General features: G+C 37.8%; 1 protein-coding gene and 1 pseudogene across 1 annotated transcript; both read right to left on the bottom strand.

The window, feature by feature from the left end:
• Positions 1 to 276: 276 nt before the first annotated feature.
• Positions 277 to 16,865, bottom strand: LOC137959651 (E3 ubiquitin-protein ligase BRE1-like 2; annotated as a pseudogene).
• A 2,592-nt stretch (positions 16,866 to 19,457) lies between these two features.
• Positions 19,458 to 20,405, bottom strand: LOC137958345 (uncharacterized). The gene has a single exon (XM_068805308.1). The coding sequence runs from the start codon at positions 20,403 to 20,405 to the stop codon at positions 19,458 to 19,460; it is 948 nt and encodes a 315-aa protein (XP_068661409.1).
• Between the last annotated feature and the right edge of the window lie 1,854 nt (positions 20,406 to 22,259).

The raw sequence follows: 22,259 nt of genomic DNA, 5'->3' as shown, positions 1-22,259 counted from the left end.
AACCTATTTGCAGGATAGAAATTTTTTCATGAACTGCGTTTTCGTGCCCCTTGCAAAGGAAACCACAAAGCTTGTCTATTTCAATTTTCAATAAATATTCAATAAAAGAACCATGAGAGGTTCAAACTTGCAATGTTAGACTGCCGCCATGTTAGGTAAATGCCCATACTTTTGTTCAGTAATCACATTGCATACCTTAAAATCCACTAATCCTGTGCCTGTTTTACGTTCATTAGCTATTAATTATTGAAACTTACTCAATGGACTTCACGAAATCTTTGGGGTGTCTGCATCTCTTTAGCTTCTTTCCTTGTTTATAAAACACATAAACCACTGATAACATCCTTCACATATTTTCATTTTGACAACAGCTTCCGTATTCCTTAATGTGCACATTCTGGAAAGGAAGGAAGATAGACAGATATATGCAAGGCAAATAAACCAGGAAATAGTTCAATGAGAAAACCTGTACACAAACAAAAAATGATATTCTACATCAACTAGCTCTTGCAAATTGACGGAGTCATTTCATATATTTACTGGTTTAACATCATTTTGCCCAAATGGAGTGCCACATCCAGGGCACTTACGATGGCGAATTTCCAAATTCCTCTGTATACATGGATTGCAGAAAAGGTGGTAGCATTTTGTTATCACAACCTGCAAAATTGAAGGAAAATTTGACTCATGATCAGAAAAGCAATTCCAGAACAGTTCCACCACGCACTAGCACCACCTTCATGTTTTCAACTCATGTGTGCTACTTCACTTGACGAGACTACTGGGATCCTAAACCGTACATCAGAACAAGACTAATGCAAATGCACAAACTATATCTAATTAATTCATCCAGCAAAGGAGTAGAAATAGTCATGGGTCGATCATGAAAAGAGTAAATGAGCATGGTTTGCGGTATCAATGATACCAGTTGCTACATCCTACGTATTGGATTGAGTTACCTTCGGTTACAGCCAGTATAGATTATTATGGCAAAACATTATTACAACTCTTAGTGGATAATGGCAGACCAAGGAATATAATGTCTATTTGTAGCAACCTAAAAATCTGATATTCTATTTTCTTAAAATCAGAATATGGACTAAGGTTCTTTGTGGTAACTACTGCAAAGCAAAATATTTACTGTATTTTAGTTTTTCTTCAATCTGAAGCTCCAGATGCTAGTTATGAGTCAATTGAAAAACGTGACACAGAATTTGTTAACATAGGATACCCTGAGAGTCTAATCAAACAGTGTATGTCTAGGACCACCACATGTATTACATATAGTCGAAGTCAAATCAGACAAGGCCATATGAGCCAAAGGGAAAGGGGGCTTCACTCAGGCCAAAAAACAGGAACAGACAAAGGGAAGGGGGGGCTCCACTCAGCCAAAAGATCTCAACCTATATCACATCGGAAAGTACTTATGGCCCAATCCAAATCTAGGATGGGTAGAAGCATAGAGAACCTTGACCCAAAACTCTAAAATCATCTACATCAAACATTTGAATTCTTTGCTGAAAGTATTTTGTACCCTTCGGATCAAATTTATCACAGAATACACAATCCAAAGAAGGTCAGTTCAAGTGGAGAGGGAAAGAGTGTGCGTGTGTTAAAACATACACACTTAAGAATAGCTACCTCTTTTGGGCGGTCAAAACACACACCACACCTGAGAATAACTTTACACTCCTTGATCTCATCCTGGAGCTTTTGTATCATAGCCTCCCTTCTCTCAGGGCTCATCTCAGCAACTTGACTGTTCAATTCCTCTAGCTCCTCATCTAGCTTTTTTTCTCTCGCATCTGGTGCCTCGTTATATGATCAGAACCTCCGCAAAGCGAGTCGAAAGGAAACAGGCAGAAATGACAACAGTAAAGTCATAAACAAGCTGAAACAATGAAAAGTCACAATTTAAACATACTAAGGCATGCCTACACAGGGAAGGAATGTTGAGGCAAAAGCCTTTAGTTAAAATAAGTCATACAATTCAGAGACATTGCACCTTTCTGTCTCCAGCTCCTTTTGGGGATCATGTAACTTTCGCTGGTTCTGCTCATATTCTTTTTCACAAGAGTCAACTGCATATTTGAGCCAATTCAATTCTTTCTCAGCTTCTGCCAACTCTTAACTTTGCAGTTTCCACATTCATAGCAACCTTTCTGTTTCCCATGGAAGTTTTTCCAGCTTGAATGAACAATGCCTTCATCTGTAAATAATTCAAGTTATCACAATCAAAAGGAAGGAGATCATCATATTGGTTAACCAAAATGTTAAATAAATGTTGGTCGAAGGAGTCACCTGCTCTTCACCACGGGCAACCTTCAGTTTGAAGAAATCTAATGACGAATTAACTTGCTGCAGCTGCTTGCTAAGAGCCTCTTTCTCAGTGATGAGACTACTCTGGGCTTGTTTTGCCTTGACACTCTCTGAGACCAGCTGTGATGTGTTCCACAAGTTATTAATCAGGCCAAGTTAACTCAGCAAATCAGATAAAAAAAATCACTACAGAAAACCAATCCAGGTCCTCTTTTGCTCTATTTCTTAAGCAAAATGACAATCAATCAGTTCACCGGCTTTCTTAGTTCTCATAAGCTATAAGATAATCAGGATAGGTTAAGAAATATAATTGCCAAATACTTTGCATTTTACGAAAAATTTCAGCTTCTCTTAATATCCATGGCAAAGAGACACATGAAAATGGTAATTGACTGGATTCCTCTTGTTTGAATATTCAGTATGCGTTTGATAGCTTAGGACCAAATTACATGTCAGCCACAATATGGGCTTAAAAAGGATGGTAGAGGTCACTGAAAACAGTTTCAACTTGTAAACCTATTTGAAAAGTCTGACATATGGTTAAAGAAGCCAAAACAATTTTACTTTTTATGACAATAGAAACCAAACTTCTGACAGACCTTAATGTTGTAATCATCCCTTTCAGTGACCTGCTGCAGTAAATGCTGGTTCTGGGTCTGCATATCTTCATATGCTTGACCAATTGTCTGTCAGCACAAAGGAAGATGTTAAGGTAACAGATCATGGAGCAAATTGACAATATAAAAGGACTGAAGGATCAGCTACACCTCAATCTCAGCAATATAAGTTTCAGCTTCTTCATCTTTGATATTAATGGCTTCAGTCAGTTCCAGCACATTTCTGCAATTCAAATGCCAAAAAAAGAAGGAATTACATATTGTACCAAGCCTTTTAAAGGGTTATCTAAACTAAGATTAACTTCAGCTAAGCAAGCAACATACATTAAGTTGCTATATGCAAACAGATGAACCAAGCATTACTTGTTTTTTTCTTCTCTCAACTAGGTCTCCGTAGATCAATTTGTTATAGTTGAAATAACGGAATTACCATGTTGGAATTGCCTACCCTACCAATGCTGCGTCTGGCTTATAGGTCTTCATCATGCATCTTTCCCATTTGCGTGTTGAGAATGTGATGAGTGAAAAGGACTATTCTCATGCTCACATTCTGTACTTCATACCTTTATGAAAAAATCCTGTTTCTTTTCCAATTTCATGTATGTGTTGTTTTTCTAGTTTTTTACTTTGTACATTTTTTTTACTATAACAAGTATCAATTGGACACATACAAAACACTACTAATCAAATCACTCACATTCTGTACTTCATACCTTTATGAAAAAATCCTGTTTCTTTTCCAATTTCATGTATGTATTGCTTTTCTGGTTTTTTACTTTCAACACTTTTTTTACTATAACAAGTGTCAATTTGACATGCAGAATACTACTAATCAAATCAGCTCCAGTGAAGTTACGCAACTACTTCCTATCCTTAATCCAATGCCTAGCAAGTGTCATCTCAAAGCTTGAAGCAATGCAAAGAAGATATCTATGGTGAGGAGCACTGGATTAGTTCAAAACATCTTGAGTGAAATGGGACCGTGCATGTCAAAAGAAAAGAGATGAAAAGCTGCGCATAAAGAAACTAAAAGCTACATATTAAGTACTCCTAGCTAAATGAATATGGAGGTTTGCCTAAAAAAAGAAAGCACCATGAAGAAGGGTAGTCGTATGAAATATTGTCTCCCTCTGGTCAGTTGGCGGCCTTTGAATGCCCTCCTAGGGGAGCTCCTCATATATGGAAATCAATAATCAAGCACTGGACAGCATTGCAAAATAATCTCAGGTATCATGTCGGAGAGGGATCCTGGTTAGTTTCTGGTCAGATTTGTGGATTGGGAAAACACCAATATGGCAATCTTTTCCAACTTCCCACAGGCTAGCCAGGAACCCAGAAACAGTAAAAAGTTCAAGATTTATAGAGGGACAGGGTGCCAGATAGAATGTCAACTTCAGGCGGAGGATCAGAAAGTATCAACACTATAGGACCTCTCGCTACTTTTTAAGAGCTCCTTTATCAGCAATCAGGGAGACAATATGCTAATCTGGAGCACCACAACCTCAGGCCCATTCTCGGTAGCATCATATTACGAGCTCATCAAATATTTCTCTCCACCAAATGTCGCAATAGAGGCACCTAATGATCAGAAGCTGTTGGGACATAAAAAGCCTACCACTGTATATGGACTGCTGCTCATCGAAAAGCCCTTACCTCTGATGAACTGAGCATTGGGGTCATCCAATCCCTTATAGCTTACATAAACTTTGTGGAGATTGATGGAAAGTGGAAAAACTCAATCATGTTCTTCTTCTCTGTGCATTCAGCTCTTCAGAATGGGGGGCAAGCAATTCTCAGCTAGTTTGAAATTCTCATTTGCTTTCCTAAAACCTTCTCTAAGTTCACAAGCCAATGTCATACATGGACTCTTCCTAGGTATGGGGAAACTCTATGAAAGGTAGATATGGCAGCAGTCCTTGCAATCATTGGCTTGAGAGAAACAAAAGAATCTTCAATCACTCAGCTAGCTCAGGGGCATGTTATAGAATAAACTGCTTCATTCCATCCTTCTTTGAGCTAGCACACTGCAGAAAATGTCCCCCTTCTCCCAGTTCCATCATTTGAAGGCATTGGAAAACTGTTGTGCAATTCAAATATCATAACCCCCCTACCAGCACTCCATGGTAGCCTCCATCAGATGGCAGGTTAAAATTCAATTTAGATAGCCCCTCAATCAGCAGTCCAGATCCTGTAGGAATTGGCAGGGCCATCAGAACCCACAATGGCACTGTCCTCTTGCTTTTCTCTGACCAGCTGGTGAGTGATATAACTGAAGCTGAATCCTGATCTCTCCTCTTGGAAGTAAGAGTATTTACACAAAGATTGGAGGTCTGAATGAAGGATAATCAGCCAATGTTATCCCACAGATGGCTAAGAAATCAGGTCATTCTTAGAAGCAAGGCTACTGGTTGATGAAATTTCAGGTATCAATTCCCAGTGGTAGATAGATTGGAAACATGTACGATGCTAATGGGTCTATCTGATCAACTTGCCTAAGGAGTAACCTGACAGCTCCTAGCCATTGGAATGTAGACTTTCAGGTTGGAACATGCCCTCTCCTGAGGCATTCCTATTATTTCTAGTAATAAAAGTTTTTTTTAAATGATTTCTTGTAATAAAAGTTAATCACCATTTTCAAACAAAAAAAAAAGTACTAAAAAAGAGTATGGGTTTCAAAAAGAAATGGGCATGAAAACCTCTCGCAAACATCCAACTTTGCCCTTAAATCAGCAATTTCAGCTTCAGCAGCAGAAAGTCTTTCCTGGCAAGCTGCTTCTGCCTCTGTGGCAGCTCTAACACGCAACTCTAGACTGTGTTCGTTAAGTGCAGATGTCAAGACCTCAGCTTGGGCTAGAGCTCTTCGTTCTGATTCTTTGATTTCCATCATATCCCTAAAAAGATCATAAATCAACAAAAAGACAACTGCATTTAAGAAGCAAATCCTAAAAAGATCATAAATCAACAAAAAGACAACTGTTTTTAAAGGGAAAATAAGTACTTGATTCTAAAGACTGAACAATAAAAATAATACACCATTGAAGAAAAAAATTACCAAATCTAATAGGAAGAAAAAAGTCAGAAATTTAATCAAGAAAACTCTCTCTCTCTCTCTCTCTCTCACACACACACACACACACACTGGATATCAAAGAGAAAATCTGCAAGAAGCACAACTGTTTCAGGGGAGAATGCTAGCTTGGCTGCTGCCTTTCCTACAGTTTTTAGTATTAATGTGATCCTCAAAGTTCTGTTCTTGATTCTCACCACTTCTAGCAATCAAAAATGTCAGGACCTCTTAACAGATCAGGTGACCTTCATTGTTTCTTCTTTTTATGTCTTCCTTATTGAGGATAACTCTAGCAGGTTTCATGATCTCGCCTTTGGATAATTGCAGCACTTCCTAATGTCAGTCACTTTCTATGGCAAGTGGTGAAGGGGAAATTTTTATGAACTGAGAAATTAAACAAAAGAGAGACAATAATATTTATTCTCAGCAGTTTTATCTTTAAAATTTAGGGAGCAATTTTGAAAAAACTAGGGTAGCAAACTGTTCACTTGCTTCACTCTTCTCATTTTTAATCGATTCATTAGTTAGCACCGGGAAAAATCTGGTAGGATCTTGTCACGGCTGGTAATTGTAGCCATTGTTGGAATGAGTGAAACTGTAAAATGTTTTCCAAAGGAGGAATCATAAAAAAGATCAATCCAAAAATTCTCTTTAGAAAGTTCGTTATTTATCTGGATGTTTAGGAGCATCATCGCCAATAGCTATTAGAAAGAAATTATTACAACCTTAATTTTCATGAAAGTTCCTGATGTATTCAATGTCGTACAGGTGGCGAGGTGTTTAGTTAATAGTGCTGGAATAATTAAAATTGAATATACTATTACTTTTGGGTAAACTGACTCTACAAAGGCAGACATGTCCTTCAAGGTCTAAGGTTGTACAGAGAAATTTTCCTTGGTCTGTTTTCAATTAAAAAAAAAAAAATCTCCAATCTGCAGATGGTGGAGGGTGACTTGATGGTAACTATCAGCCAGTTCAATGATTTTTTATCACCTGCTTGGAGATTACATAAAAAAATTGACGAGATTTTTGGACTTCTAATCAGGCACTACAATCTTGTAGATGAACAATCCTGAAGAAGCTAATAAGCTAGCTCACTAGTTGGCTGGAGATGGAGTGCCTCCAAAATATCTTGTTTTTTGTTTTGAATTGGACAACTAAGATGATAGTTGCTTTCCTCCTAAGCAGTAGTAACTTCATTTGATGTGTTTGCCATCACTTGTTTCTGTTTTTTTTCCCCTTATTTGTGGTCCCTCACATTCATTTACGTGATTGTTTTCCTGAATGAAATTCATTTCATAACCATCTCGGAAAACACCAAAAAAATAAAAATAGAAGAACCATAAAAAGATGTTAACCACAACCAACTCGAAAGTCCTGCAGAACATTCTCCCCCAGTTTACTGCTGCATTAGGTGGAGTGTCAGGCTCTGAGCTAGCAGATCATGGGATTACAAGACTAATATGAATTATTTCCAATGAATTAAAGCTTTCTTCAAACCTGCAGGCTAACTTCCATAGCCAAAAGCAACGAGATCAAACACATAACGTCACATAGTAAGAATCTCCTTCCACCGCAAAGGGAAGGAGAAGTCCTTCACATAACCTCTTTTTTTTTTCTGAAGATGCCTTTACATAATCTCAAAACGGTTAACATAGATAGTTCCTCTCATGATCCAAGAGGCCAGAATAACATAGCAAGACATCCTCGTTACTCTTGAAAGTTTCTCCACTTCCAGAGGCACCGATAACAGTTAACAATTTATTTTGTTGTTCAATTGTGACCAAATTGTTTTTATTCAGCGTTCTTTTTTTTCAAATGATTTTATTAGCATTCTAAATTCAAAATGAGAACATAAAACAGAAACTAAAACAGCTATAAAAATCAGATGTCAATTTATGAATTTTGCTGGCTTCTCTATGCAGGAATATTTATATTAAATAATCCACAAGACTGAAAGAAAAATAACCTTCAGTATCAGATAATCAATTTGAAATTGCATCATTCAACAATGCATAAAACAGATGTTATACCTATTGCCAAAGCATTGCTGGGCATACATATCCAAGAAGATCCGCAGCTCCTGTTTCTCCTTCTGTAACTTATCGATCTGAAATAAATACAATTTCAGGTAGCAACTGTGAACTAATTCCGAAAATGAATTCCAAAAGAATTTTTTGGAAAACATGAAATTTATTAAAGAGAAAGGAAGATACAAGGAGACAAGTAAATAATTGAGACAACGAAGAAAGAAAAGAATATAAAAGGCTCTAGGCCAGATATCCCTAATAACACCCTCACTAGCAAGAGGATCTGCATCAGAGTTCTGATTTGTTGTGGTATTCGTTTTTTTTTTTTTTTTAATAAAAGAGAGAAAGAAGAATCAATTGAAGAAACTCTCGTGGGACCGAGTAGAAGAGGTGGACAGAAACTATACAAACACAAAATGCTAAAAGAGGTCAAAGGGGAACAGAACATCGCACATCGAGGTGCTGCCTGGGGACCCCTTCCCTGGCTAAAGAGCCACTAGGCCATTAGCACTTCTAGGAGTATGCTGCCAAGCAGCATTCAAATGTGTTCAGAGGTCTTCAATTTCATCAAAATACATTAGGAAGCAACCAGGAGAGTCTTCGTTCCTGCTTACCCAACTAATAACGACTACCGAGTCCCATTCTATGACTGGAGGGGTCGAGAATCTTCCCATTTATAGCCAGATTCCTTGGAGTAGGGCTCTCAATGCCACCACGGTTGAAAAGAGGCAGAATAAATAAGAAGGATATTAACTGAGGAATCTCGAACAGCGCCATCCCCTCTAACCGGACCCAGGTTGCCCCACAAGCTGCCATCAAAGTTGAGCTTCTGCCACAAAGAACCTAGGAGGGAATGACAGAATTTGAGGAATTTATGATAGTATTCCAATTTCTTCTAGTTAAGGAGCTGGGCACATGGGACATCTTTTGAAATTTGCTTGCCCAAATGATAATGGAGGACATTCTAGCTTCCATGATGTTTCTGATGATCTTTTCCTTACCTTCCAAAGAGTGACGCATTTTTTTTGCCATATGTGCCAAGCAACTGCATCCAGAAGTTTTTCACAACAGCCCCTTAGGGGTTGAAGGAAGCTTGATAAAGAAGGGATCTAAGGGTGAAAGGAAAACAGAGTTGAAGACTAAACTTAAAGAGGAAAGAGTGACGCATTTTTTTTGCCATATGTGCCAAGCAACTGCATCCAGAAGTTTTTCACAACAGCCCCTTAGGGGTTGAAGGAAGATTGATAAAGAAGGGATCTAAGGGTGAAAGGAAAACAGAGTTGAAGACTAAACTTAAAGAGGAAAGAGCTCCATATCTGTCCCAAGACAAGGTAGTGAAGGAAGAGGAGTTCCATAGTCTTAGGCTGGCCATTGCAGAACTTGCAAATTTGGTCGTCAACGTCATTTCCCCTTTTGAAAGTGCAATGGTCCACTGTGAAGATTTTATCTTTAGCAACAGACTACAAAAAGTGAATCGACTCCAGGAAGAGCGGAGACATTACTGATTAGTGCCTCAGGGACCTTTTGCTTAAGGTCATAGCCGCTAAGGTATGAGTATTGGGAGGTGACCGTGTATCATACCGAGGGATCATGCTTCTAGACCATAATGTCCTCTTCCAAACTTCTTATGTAATAAGCTTTCTACGAGTGACAAGAAGTTCATGGCCTCAAGCTCTTCATTGTCCCATAGTACCCTCCTTAAGTTCAAAACCCAAATTCGAGTATAGTTTTGAGTTGATGAATGAATTTTCAACTGATAGGCTTTGATCCTTGGCAAGCCTAAAGATTGACAGAAATGCAGGCCCACCCATGTATCCAACCACGAAGAGGTGAGGTCCTCACATCGGAGGTAAATGGAGAAACCACCATCAAACTTGGGAAGAAGCTTAGAGATTGGTTTCCAAAGGTTAGAGGGGGCTCAAAGGGAGGAGCCAGAGACGCTCTATATACTGGTATTTCCTTGTTACAATGATTTTTCTTCATATATTGTTTTATCATTTACAAATTTCCAGAGCCTTATGTTTTTATGCCTAGCCCACCAATGCTCTTAAGTTTACAAACTTCCTCCCGATTGACTATGTGGTACTTGAAATCAGAGGAGGTGCCCTGCCAAAAAAATCTCCTCCACGAAAACAGAGCAATGGAGAAAGGAGAGGAAGTAGTTGGGCAAGCCTGCCAAAGTTGATTTAATAAGGGTGGCTTGCCCAGGCAGTGAGGGTGGTTATCGTGCCAATTCACTAAACACATCCAAAGCGCTCAATGATTGGGCTCCAAAGGGATTTTGTTGGCCTTGTGATAAAAAGGAGGCCAAGGTAAGGAGGGCACCCGTTTATACCCAAGAACATCCATGATCATTTGTTGTGGCAATGTAGCAATGGTTTTGAACCATTGCTTTTAATTTACTTTCTTCTAAAGCTTTTGCTCATCAGTTTTCTAGTCTCAATCCCTCTACTCATCAAACCCAAGAGATTATGTTTTTCTACTTTTCTAGTCTCTCCAAAGACCATATTGATGGGAAAAGGACCTAATCCAGAAGCTATGTAACCATTTGGATGGAATTAAAAGGTTTTTTCTGGTATAAAGTACATGAAAATTGTGTTTACAAAGACAAACAGCAGTATGATTTTTTTATTACAACTACATCTGCTCTTTTATCTGAATTTTCTAATATTCATAGCTAAACAGTAATAAGTAAATTTCTCATAAAGCTGCCGCAAATGACACAGAGAAGGTGTTGAGAAGAGTGATATTTCTGTTGTAATTTTTTAATTGTTTGTTTGTTCTTTTGCAGTCCTTCCCTGCAACAACACCACCCCCCCCGGCTTTGTTGGTTCTTCAGTGTAGTACCTTGCTTTTATAGAATCTCTGTAACTCTCCAAATAAATGCTATATACAGATGCTTTAGCTTATAGGCATACCAGGGCTTTCAGGGATTTGATCTCTACACCTTGTTTAGAACATCCATCTGCAATGCTCAGGTGCTCATTCATCTAGAAGCAATTAAAGTTAATTCAGCCACAAAAATACAGGAGTCTATGCAATCATACACAAAGGAAAAAAAAAAAGAGATAAGCCCAAACCTTTTTATTAAGTTCAGCTCTCAGAGAATGAGCTTCATCACGCAAAGAGAGGGCTTCCAAGGCTCTCTCATTGCACCGATTAAGTTGTGTTTCCATCATTTCCATTTCCTTGGACAAAGCAGATGCCATTACATGGAACTCTACTTTAATGTCTTTCCTTCCAGAAATGAAAAAAATAATGACTAACTGTTAAGCACCTAGCCAATACTACCCAAAAGACCGGCCTGTTAGGAGCGGAAGACATGGACCATAACATCACACCCCTCCTTCGCAGGCCGACGTCCACGACGGCCCACTTGCGATGGCCCACTCTAGCGACGGCCCATACTACCCAAAAGACCGACCTGTTAGGAACGGAAGACATAGGTACTTAACCCAGGACCATAACACTAACTGGAAAGCTGAGTAACCCTGCAGATAAGTACCAAAAGTAGTGATTCGTATTTTACCTACATCCTGCTCTGCTTCTTCCATTTTGATCTCAAGATCATTTTTTTCAGTCATACATTTCTGCAGTTGGATCTCCAGATCTTGTGTCCGTGCCTCAGACTCAGTAAGTAAACTCTTTGTAGCATCTGCAGACTCTGTTTTTAAGCTCAGTTCCTTCTCCCTTCGTAGGAAATAACTTTTCTCTCCCTAAAAGTTGAAAGTTTATCATTTTGAATAAAGTACTGGATGGGAATGCAAAAGACATAAAAGAAAAGGGAAAGAGGAAAACATGAAACCTGCATTGAATCTGTTAATCCTTTGTATCTCTCCAGCTCGGACTTCAAATGTTGCAGATGATCGCTTAGTAAGGTGTAAGATTTGGAAGAAGTCACATATTTCTCATCCTACAGTTTGTTCTAGCAGAAGTACAAGATGCATTCTAATTCAGGACAAGTTTACAAGATTACACATAACCACAAATTCAAAGGAAAGTTCAAGAAATCAGATAAAGGATCCTCGACCAACCTAAAGAGATTGCAACTGTTTCGACAGTATTAGATTCTCCCTTTGTGCCTCCTGAAGTTCTGAATTACGAGTTTCCTCTAATATCTACATGATTTATTTTAGGACAAATCAATCAATATGCAACAAAATTTCCATCTGATTGTTGGAGATAGATACATAGATAGTAGATCGATAGATAAATAGAGAGAGAGAGAGAGAGAAAGAGAGAGACCCTAGCCTCCTCAATTGAATCTTTCAGCTTATGCAACCCCATTGCCCTGTCTGTGGTCTTTTCCAATGAACTAATCCCACAGACCGCACTTAAAACTGGAACATGCAGCACTGAGAACCCTTCCTTCTGCACGGTTAAATTAACCAACTTTCGACGACTTTCCTCCAATTCTGCCATGCTTTCCTCTAGCTCACCTAAAACAACAACAGATAGATAGTAAGCAGACAGACGGTAGGCACAGACAATAGATGGTCAAACACAGTAGGTCACAATGCATAAGGCACAAGAGAGAAAGATAAGAGAGTGAGAGAGACCTGCAAGACGTTTAATCTCAGCCTGATATGATGAATCGCCTTCTATATATGTGTGCATCTCATCAATGTACATTTTGTGCTTCAAGTGAAGAGTATCAATTACTTTATGCAGATTCTGCGCCTCCTCTTTCAACATATCACTAATCTTACGCAACTGGATAAGGGCATCTGAAGAAACTCACTAAGGAAAAACAAATCAGTAAATAAAACCATTTCCTATACAAATGACAGGACAAAAGTTGATCCACATTTAAGTTACATAATAACTGGTTTCAGAACTTCCAACCTTCTCCGGATAGTTCTCCAAGTAAACGGAGTGATAAGCTCTCAAACCTAGCTCTTTGAGAACTAATAGTTTCTTCAAGATATTTCATCAAATCCATAGTGGATGAGTGCCGTGCTGCAAGGGTGTCTTCAACATACTTAAGGGTTGCATTTGCTCCAGTGTTCTCAATGTGGCTCTTCTCTAGAAGTCTCCTCTGGACGGCATTGCACAGCTGACCCTGTAAAGAAGTACAAGAAACAGCTCTTCATATGTTGCAAGGTAATTGTTATTTGCCATCATTAACTATACAATGGTGAATCCATAGAGGAGTCAGACAGTCAGGAATGTTTGAATGCAGTATTACTTCTGAAAGACAAAAAGTGTTAATTTTTTTTATTTTATTTTTGAGATTTTGAGAAAGATAAAATCTTCTTCTAACTAAAAATTTCCCTGAATATTATCTTCAATACTGTTGTAAAACTTCGCATTCTATTTCGAAAAAAATTACCCTCTATTTCAAAACACAAAAAAAAAAAAAAATAATTGTGTGCTGTATTAAAAAAAACAAAGTAACTTTGTCCTCAATTTCAAAAAAAGAAGGCATAGTATCTGAGATCCCCAGGTAACACATCATAAAAAATTGTATTAAAAAAAGGATCAAATCAGCTTTTTTTTCTTTGTTCTATAATGGCTGACAGCATCAGTGCCACCTCCAGTTCTCTCAGTATGGCTGTGAATTGTTGCTTCTACAACCCTGATGAACCCCATCAGATCCACAAGAAGATGATGATGATAGTTAATCAGACAAATCAAACAAGCCAGCAAACTCCTTCATTCTTGTAATATCTTTACTTTGTTCTATCAATGGCTGATTAAAAAGGTATAACTACTTCAGAAATGTCAAAGAGACCTGTAGATCAGGTTGAAGAATTTTCCCTAAATAGTAACTGTCAAGTGGTAGCTATCTTATAATAAAACCAACTCTCTTAACGATCATGACCTCACTCTCACCTCTCCAAATGAAACAGCCATAGCCTCATTTTGAAACCACAAGCTTATGTCACTTTCTTTTTTCTTTTTTTTTTAGAATGATGAGAGCTATCATTAATTTGAATGGTGTTATCTTTTCAACTTTGATAGTATCAATCCAATTTCAATCATTTGGTTTCTATGGTTACTGACTTTGCAACTGAACTATGTTTTTAGTGCCAATTCCACCTCTAGAAGTACTAATGTAGGATTTCCCAACCAGCTTGCATCAGCCCAGCATAATTGAGAAGAAAAGTATTTAACAATCACACAGGGAACAAGTTTGTTGGATTGTGCAGAGCACCAGCAGCCAAATACTTTTCAGAGTACCATACAAGCATTAAAAAAATTAGACAAGGTCAAACAAAAAGACTTACAATAAGTAGGGTTTCAAAAGATCATAAAATGTAGCTCAAAACTTTATTCCAAGAGTATACAACTGAAAAAGGAAGTTAAAGAACTTAGGGAGTATTTTGGAATTCACAAATAATTAGAAAGCCAACGAAAAGCATTGGAGCTGAAAATTTGGATACTTTTCTCCATTATCCCATGGCATACAAAATTTTGGTTGTTTTATTGTGCAACTTTGATCTTCAATTTCATCTCTCCCTAACTTTACCCAAATTTCAGAACAAAGGTAACATTCGTGGCTCGCACTGTGAGAAGGAACTTGAGGCTATGACATGTGGCAGCAGTTTATTGGTATATGTAAAAATAGAGAAATAGGATAATTTTTTATAGGCTTAGTAGAATGGTTGGAAGAATCGATGAGAAAACTGCTCATCATATTCTATCCTGAGCAGTAAATATCTTGAGGCAGGACGTCTCCCAGCTCTGTTTCCCAAGGCTACCCCCTTCCCTCAGATTGGTTCACTTACGCTCAATTTTGATGGTAGATCCAAAGGTAAGCCTAACCAGACAAAGGGGTGGTATCATTTGTAACTCTGAAGGCTACATTTTTTTGGTCTTCTTTGTCCCATTTGATCAATACAAATCCAAAAGAGGCAGAATTGTTCTTTTTCTCGCTATTAACGCTTTTCTCATTGTGTATAAAAAGGGTATTGCATCTAGACAGACCTTTAGCAGCATTACTTGGGAAGCTAAAACTGTCTCTGGAATTAGGAGCTGGTTGTTTATGCTCCAATATAAAACGAGTTAAAATGTTGCCAAATTAACTTTGCTAATCTCAAAAAACAGGTTTTTCCCCTGCCCTGCTACCCCACACATGCACACACACACACAATTTTCTTTACACTGTTTGATATCAACACTAACACACAAGCACACATTTTCTCGACACAACTCAATATCCACACCAACACACAAGTACAAACTTTTCTTGACACTACTTGATATCAACTAACAGTAAAAAATATTTCAGCCAAGACAATCCCTAACACAGTTTTCATAATTTTCTACTTTCCAAAAGCTACACAGCCCTTTTTTTATATCATGATCTTTGTTGTTTTATTTGAGAATGTATCATATTCAATATCAGTACAAAATAATGTATCAAAGAAACAGCCTTAGTTGGTATGGTTCTGAAAAAAACCTCTCGAGGAATCTACATTATTCAAAGCTTCCAACCCTTTTTCATAATCACCGGCTCGTAATCCAAGGAGGATCAAATCATCAACCAACTACAATATTATGAAAGCATGAAACTCGAAGCCCAAACTAAATCAGATTTGACCATAGAAGACAGAGTAAAGTTATATGGAGCCACTATAAAGATAAAAAAGCAAAGGACTGACCTGATTCCAGAGACGGTTCACTGTGATCAAGGTCTCATCATAAGATATCTGTTTGTCTTTCAACTCTTTGAACTTCCCTTCCAAGATGTTTATTTCATTTTTTTGTAAATCTAACTGCTGCACAAGCTTTTGATTCTGAAGCTGGAGAACCGCTGCATCAACCTGCTAATAGAAAGTCAAACAACCTTAAGAGATGATTTCTAAGTAGGACCAGTGGTAAAAGCCAACACTTCAAGAATGATTTAAGCAAAAGAAATCCACAGACAAAACACAAGTACATATATACACGGACAGCTTTTTATATATCCCTAACTCTCCCACCCTTGTCAGTTTTGCAATCAATCAGAGAACTGGTATAGGTATCAAACTCTTTATCTCAAGGAAAAAATGATATCAGTATACTGTTTCCATATCATACAGAAGTGCTTGCTTCCAGAAAAAGCCTGTAGGACCCATACAACAAACCACAGACCCTTGTATGTGCTGCTTCCTGTAAATGAAAGCACGTATACTTCCTTATCACAAAAAAACTATATTGACATCCCCTAGCAGAATATAAGATAGAAGATGCTTGATTAACCTCTACAAATCTCTCCAAGTTTCTCACACCCTCCAGTCAATTTTCACATTCCAGAAGTCAGCCAATATGTATAAGATTACAAACTCCATCCAAAGGAGGAGGAGAATAATCATTTTGAAAGATGTAAATGAAGCACATTCTACATCTCTTTAAATTATTCGAATAACAGAGAGAATAGAGCTGAAAATGGTTTCTCGAGTGCAGCGATATCCAGAAATGATTAGCTCGAATAGCCAATAGTCACCAGTTTCCAGTTTAAAATTAATAACAATGTAAGCTTCAACCACCTCATTAGAAGACATCGAGTATAGATAAATGTACACGCGTGCTAAAATCAATGAATGAACTAAGCTGAACTAAGAAATTCACCACAATCGTTGCTCTTCCTAAATCCAGAACGGTTCATAAATCACAAATTAAAAACTAACAAAAAAAAAAAAAGTGAGCCTACAGCTTTGTTCTCCGGCGGCGACAGGGAGCTCTTAGCCATGGCAGATGCTGAACTCTACCAAACCCTAGTCTATTTGAACAAGCTCAATTTCAGATTTCTTGGTTTCTGCTTCTCTGTGTGAATGTGAATGTGAGAAAGATGCTAAAGGTCGAAGCCCTCCCTCCATGCACTGTGAGTGTAGTGTGTTACTGTTAATTCCCGCGACGGACGAAGTATGTAGCTCGGCACAGAACAATGCAGTGGTACAGGCGTATGAGTAGAGCGCGGGGCGAATTTTTTGTTTTTTTTTGGGAATTTTACCGAAATACCGGTCCACTGTATATGTGGACAATCCAAGGCGACACGTAAGCTGTCAAAGCTTACGTGTCGCCCCATCATCACAACGTTCTGTAGATAAACACAAAGGCTGCTACATCATTATTATTAACACGTCATCTGCCACGTAACTTACCACGTTAATATAAATCACTTTCTTTTTGCCATGTCATCTGATACCACGTCAGCCCTCACATATGTTTTTAACTCTAATCTCTTCCATGATCTTTCTCCTCGCCTCTTGTCTCGGCTATTCTCCTCTTGTTGCTCCCCTGTTGCTACCTCCCCTGTTGCTGCTCACTCCCCTACTGCCGTCGCTCGGCCTCGGGCGCTCCCCTACTGCCGCCGCTCGGCCTCGGGCGCTCCCCTGCTGCCGCTGCTCTGCCTTGGCCTCGCCCTCGACGCCTCCCTCTCAACAGTTCTCTCTTCGTCTCAGCCTCATCTTTTGTATCTCGTTCTTTTTCTCCGTTCCCCTTTGTTCATCCTTTCGTCGCCCCTTCTCTCAAAACCTAGGAGGGTGATTTTTGAGGGTTTTTGTTAATTGAATCGAATTATTGTATTTAATTATAATGTTGATTTGAATTTAGGTGTTTAATTATTGTATTGATTGTTTTGTGATTTATTGTTTAATTTTTGATTTTATGTTAATAATTTTTTTGCCAAATTAAAATCATTGTAAAGTTTTGTAAGATTTTTAATTAAATAATATATTTTTTAATAATTTATTATTTTGTATATAAGGTGATAAAAAGTATACAAATAAATTATATTTTTAAACACAAACAATTTTTTTGTACATATTTTTTAATTTATAAATATTTTAAATGGATAATATATGGGTAAGACTCAAGAGTAATTTTTTTTCTATTTATAAATATTTTAAATGGATAATATATGGGTAAGACTTAAGAGTAAATTTTTTTTAGTTATAAATATTTTAAATGGATAATATATGGGTAAGACTTAAAAGTAAAAAAAACTTTATAAATATTTTAAATCCATAGTAAATAGGTAAGAGTTAGATTATTTCTACTTATAAATATTTTGAATTTCTAAATATTATTATTTTTTAAATAAGGTGATAAAAATATACAAATAAATTGTATTTTTAAACTCTAAAATAAATTTTTTGTATATTTTTTAAAAAATTTAAATATTTTAAATCGATAATATATGGGTAAGACTTAAGAGTAAGATTTTTAAAATTTATAAATATTTTAAATCCATAATAAATGGGTAAGAGTTTGATTTTTTCTATTTATAAATATTTAAAATTTGTAAATATTATTATTTTGTAAATAAGGTGATAAAAAGTATACAAATAAATTGTATTTTTAAACTCTAAAATAACTTTTAAATATTTTTTTAATTTATAAATATTTTAAATCTAATTAATTTACTTATTTCATTTTATATTTTCAAATATGAAGAAATAAAAAGTGTAAAGATAATTTTTTTAATTGATATTAAATAGTGTTAAATAAGTAAGAGTTAATTTTTTAGTTGTTTATTAAAAAAATTTAAATAATTTTTTATCTTAGATATAAGGTAATAAAAAGTGTATTTGATTTTTTAATTTTTTAATTTATTTCAAATTTTATCATGTAATGACGTGGTAGATGATGTGTCAATAATAATGACGTAGTAGCCTTTGTGTTCATCTACAACATCTCTTTGATGACGGGGCGATGTGTAAACAGTCAAAACTTACGTGTCATCTTTGACTGTCCACATATACAGTGGACCGGTCAAAGTTTAGTAGTTTTGTAAATAATTTGAGATCCTCGTTATTTTCATAAATAAACTGTTTCAAACCGGTATTTTGGTAAAATTCCCTTTTCGTTTTTTGCGGCCGGAAAGCCTTTAACGCCTTTTAAATATGGTTTGGCTTAGGAACCGGGCCCTTTACGGTTAAGAAGTGGGCAATAAGAATTGCTTGTGAAATTATTTCTGGAACTGGGCCTCTAAGCCCAAACATTACTCGGACTAAGAGCCAACGGTAACTAATGAAATCCGGGTTTAGACCAAAATTGGACCAACTAGCCGAACCATTTTCAATTGGACCCGGTCTCTTATTTGACTTGTAAAAGCTAAAACTAATATATGGATGAAAATAATTATTTTTAGGGAAGGGTTAGGGGGTGTAAACAATAAACAGAAGCATTAATGGAGGAAACGAGGATAAAAAATTGAGAAGCAGAAACCGAATCAATTTGTAATCTTCACAGCTTGGGACTTTCGACATAGACAAATCCCCTTTTAATGGAGTTTACTGTACATAAAAACCACGATCACTAACATCCCAGAAGCCACGGAGACGGACAAAAACTACCAGTACCAGACACTTTTCCGAAACGGGAAATCAAAGAAGGAAGAAATCAAAAGACCGAAGGAGAGGGAACCTAACAGAACTGGATTTCCACCAAAGCAATGTTACTACACACACCTAATCTTTTCTGATGGCAAATCTTTCACCTTTCCATGTCTCTGGATGTCAACACCTTCCCCATTTGAAGGAAACTCTTTGTTTCTTCACGCTGCTTTTTCTGCGTCTCTACGTCATCGTTTTCTTCCTCCTCGTCTTCCTCCTGTTTTCCCACATTGTCTATACACTTGTATTTTGTAGCTTCACCGTATAGATTCACCATAACCAGGAAAAACGCCATGGCGAAGAATGCTACTCCTTCCATGAACCAACTGAACTGGAGGTTGACGAGCGATTTCGCCCTGCTGAGAGCCACCTCACTCTCGCAGTGCACTACCTGGTGCCCCTCTTCCAAGTTCAATCGACACCCTTTGGGAATCAGTCCAGGGGTCCAGAGCATATACCCCATGACGATAAGCCAGACGCCAAGGAAGATAATGCTCACAGACCTGACGAAGCTGGTGAGGAAGCTATTCTGGAGGCGGATTCCCACCAGAGTCGTGACTACAGAAACGAGAATCACGAGCTGGAGGAGAAAATGGTAGTGCCCCTCCAAACCCATGTGGTCAGCCGAGTGAAAATGGAAGAGGAGAAGCTGTTGCCCGAAAGCCAGCGCCGCCAACAATTGCGTGAGCTCCTCGTGCGCCCACGGCCGGAAACGGTCGAACACAATCGCGAATGCGGCGTATGTCAAGAACGAGAAGGACATGGAGGAATGCTCGAAGTTGTGGAGATGGTTGGAGGGGATAGTGCCGTCTGCGTCTAACGGCTGGTGCTTCTCCGGCCCAATAAACAGCTCCATAGAAATCGAAATCAAGCTTCCTATAATGATCACATAGAGCTCCAGATATCGCGCAATCGAAGAAGGAAACCACGGAGACGAGACGTAGGAGTTGGGACGCAGAACATGGAGCTTGGTTTGGTTAAACAGATGCCACAACCCGATGAGCATGAACCCAAACCCCGGAATAACATGCCCTACCAGCGATCCCATGCGCTTCTGTGTATCTGTGACAGAGAGAGAGAGAGAGAGGACGACGGAGAAGCTGGCAATGTTGTGGGCGGGTAGCGATTACAAACTACTTAAAAAGGAGACGCAGGCTGTGAAGCTCCAAAGCGGACTTCGTATTCTGGAAATTTCCCATAGCTGGCTTGGAGAAGAAGCTTATTTATGGATGACTCATGGTTTTTTGCTAAAGAAATGAAGCAATTATGAAATTACAATTTTACCTTTCAATGGCTTCCCTCTGCTTTTCCTTGTCCCATGCAAACACCTTCCTTCAATTTGTCTTCCAACAGGTTCACCATCCCCACCAACCACAGGGTTTGGATTTGGTGCTAAAAGTGGCAGGGACTTCACACCAAAATCTAATGAGTAACCAATTGGAACTTGTCTTAGTCACGTCTCATATTGTACATAAGTTCAATTTTGTTGTGCATCATACAAGAACAAGTATTAAGTATAGTTTCCACAGATAAATCATTCAATATTGATTTCTTGTTCATGTGTGCTACAAAACTTCTCGAGGTAAAATGATCAGTACAACATATCTCAATCAATATAAAAACTTTGAAAGAGACGATAACACCTAAACCCGTTTCTTTTACATAAAATATTGGTAGTAAATACAATTTCCAAAACCTTTGCCTATACGAAACCAATTCGCGTCTCATATTGTACATAAGTTCAATTTTGTTGTGCATCATACAAGAACAAGTATTAAGTATAGTTTCCACAGATAAATCATTCAATATTGATTTCTTGTTCATGTGTGCTACAAAACTTCTCGAGGTACGATGATCAGTACAACATATCTCAATCAATATAAAAACTTTGAAAGAGACCATAACACCTAAACCCATTTCTTTTACATAAAATATTGGTAGTAAATATAATTTCCAAAACCAAATTCATTACATTCCACATTCTTGCTAACTTCTTAAGGCCAATCGAATCATCGATTGAATTGATTTTTGAATTATAAGTGATAGTTTACTAACTTGCAAGATATATATTCTTACGAAACTTCCTCAAAGAAGTAATTTGTCTAACTCAGGTATATGAGTTTATTCTCTTGAAGAACTAAGCTTCCCCACCATGTAGAAACGGACAGGGCTTAACCTAACCCTAAAATACTCATGTCAAAAGCAAAAGTAACCAAAACAAAAGCTCTTTTTTGCAGCTTCCTGGCCATCTTCGTAGACAATAGTCTTTAAATTGATAAAAACGCTCCGGGCGTTGGGGTTGTTTTCATGCAGTTGGTCACGTAAAGGGGACAAGTTGGGTATATCTTTTGAAAAGTAAAACTATTTGTGTAACTAAAAAAGTTTCATTACCAAAAGACGGCGTAGGAATTGTGGTAGAACCCAAGACAATCGCATCACGGCTTTGACATCTGACACGCGACGCCTACGTCTCTGATTGGTTCATCGTCTCTTGGGCCCACTGTTCACCTTACACATTGTCAACCGTTCGTTACTACATCAAGAGTGTTTTTAAATGCCGAATACAGAAGTGGGCCCAAATGTTTCCGGCACCTGATGCACATGGGGTTTGATAACGCTGACCATATTAGGCTTCTGCTACGTTGTAATCTGGGAGGATTTGGCTTGGGCAGGCCAGATAACGGCTTTTTATTAGATAAAAGAGTTTACACGGGGTTCCGTTATATTAAACGGGGTGGGGATTAGTTGAGTTACGTAAATCAAACACAAAAGTTAGAAATATTAAATAAGAGGGATACGAGGGGGAGATTCCAATTTCCATTGGTTCAGGGTCGGAAACATGTGCTTTTTATGGAGGGCTGCGATCCGGAATGCGGACGGAGAAGATCAAGTCACCCGTGAA

This window comes from Aristolochia californica, unplaced genomic scaffold (assembly GCF_029961685.1).
Source record: "Aristolochia californica isolate CCGP_79_NKW_82.1479 unplaced genomic scaffold, dmAriCali1.0.hap1 SCAF_3, whole genome shotgun sequence".
Taxonomy (NCBI): Eukaryota; Viridiplantae; Streptophyta; class Magnoliopsida; order Piperales; family Aristolochiaceae; genus Aristolochia; species Aristolochia californica.
This window is presented reverse-complemented; position numbering and strand designations above follow the sequence as displayed.

Excerpts from the sequence above, each read along its gene's own strand:
- LOC137958345 (XM_068805308.1), bottom strand. The coding sequence starts at position 20,405 with ATGGGATCGCTGGTAGGGCATGTTATTCCGGGGTTTGGGTTCATGCTC.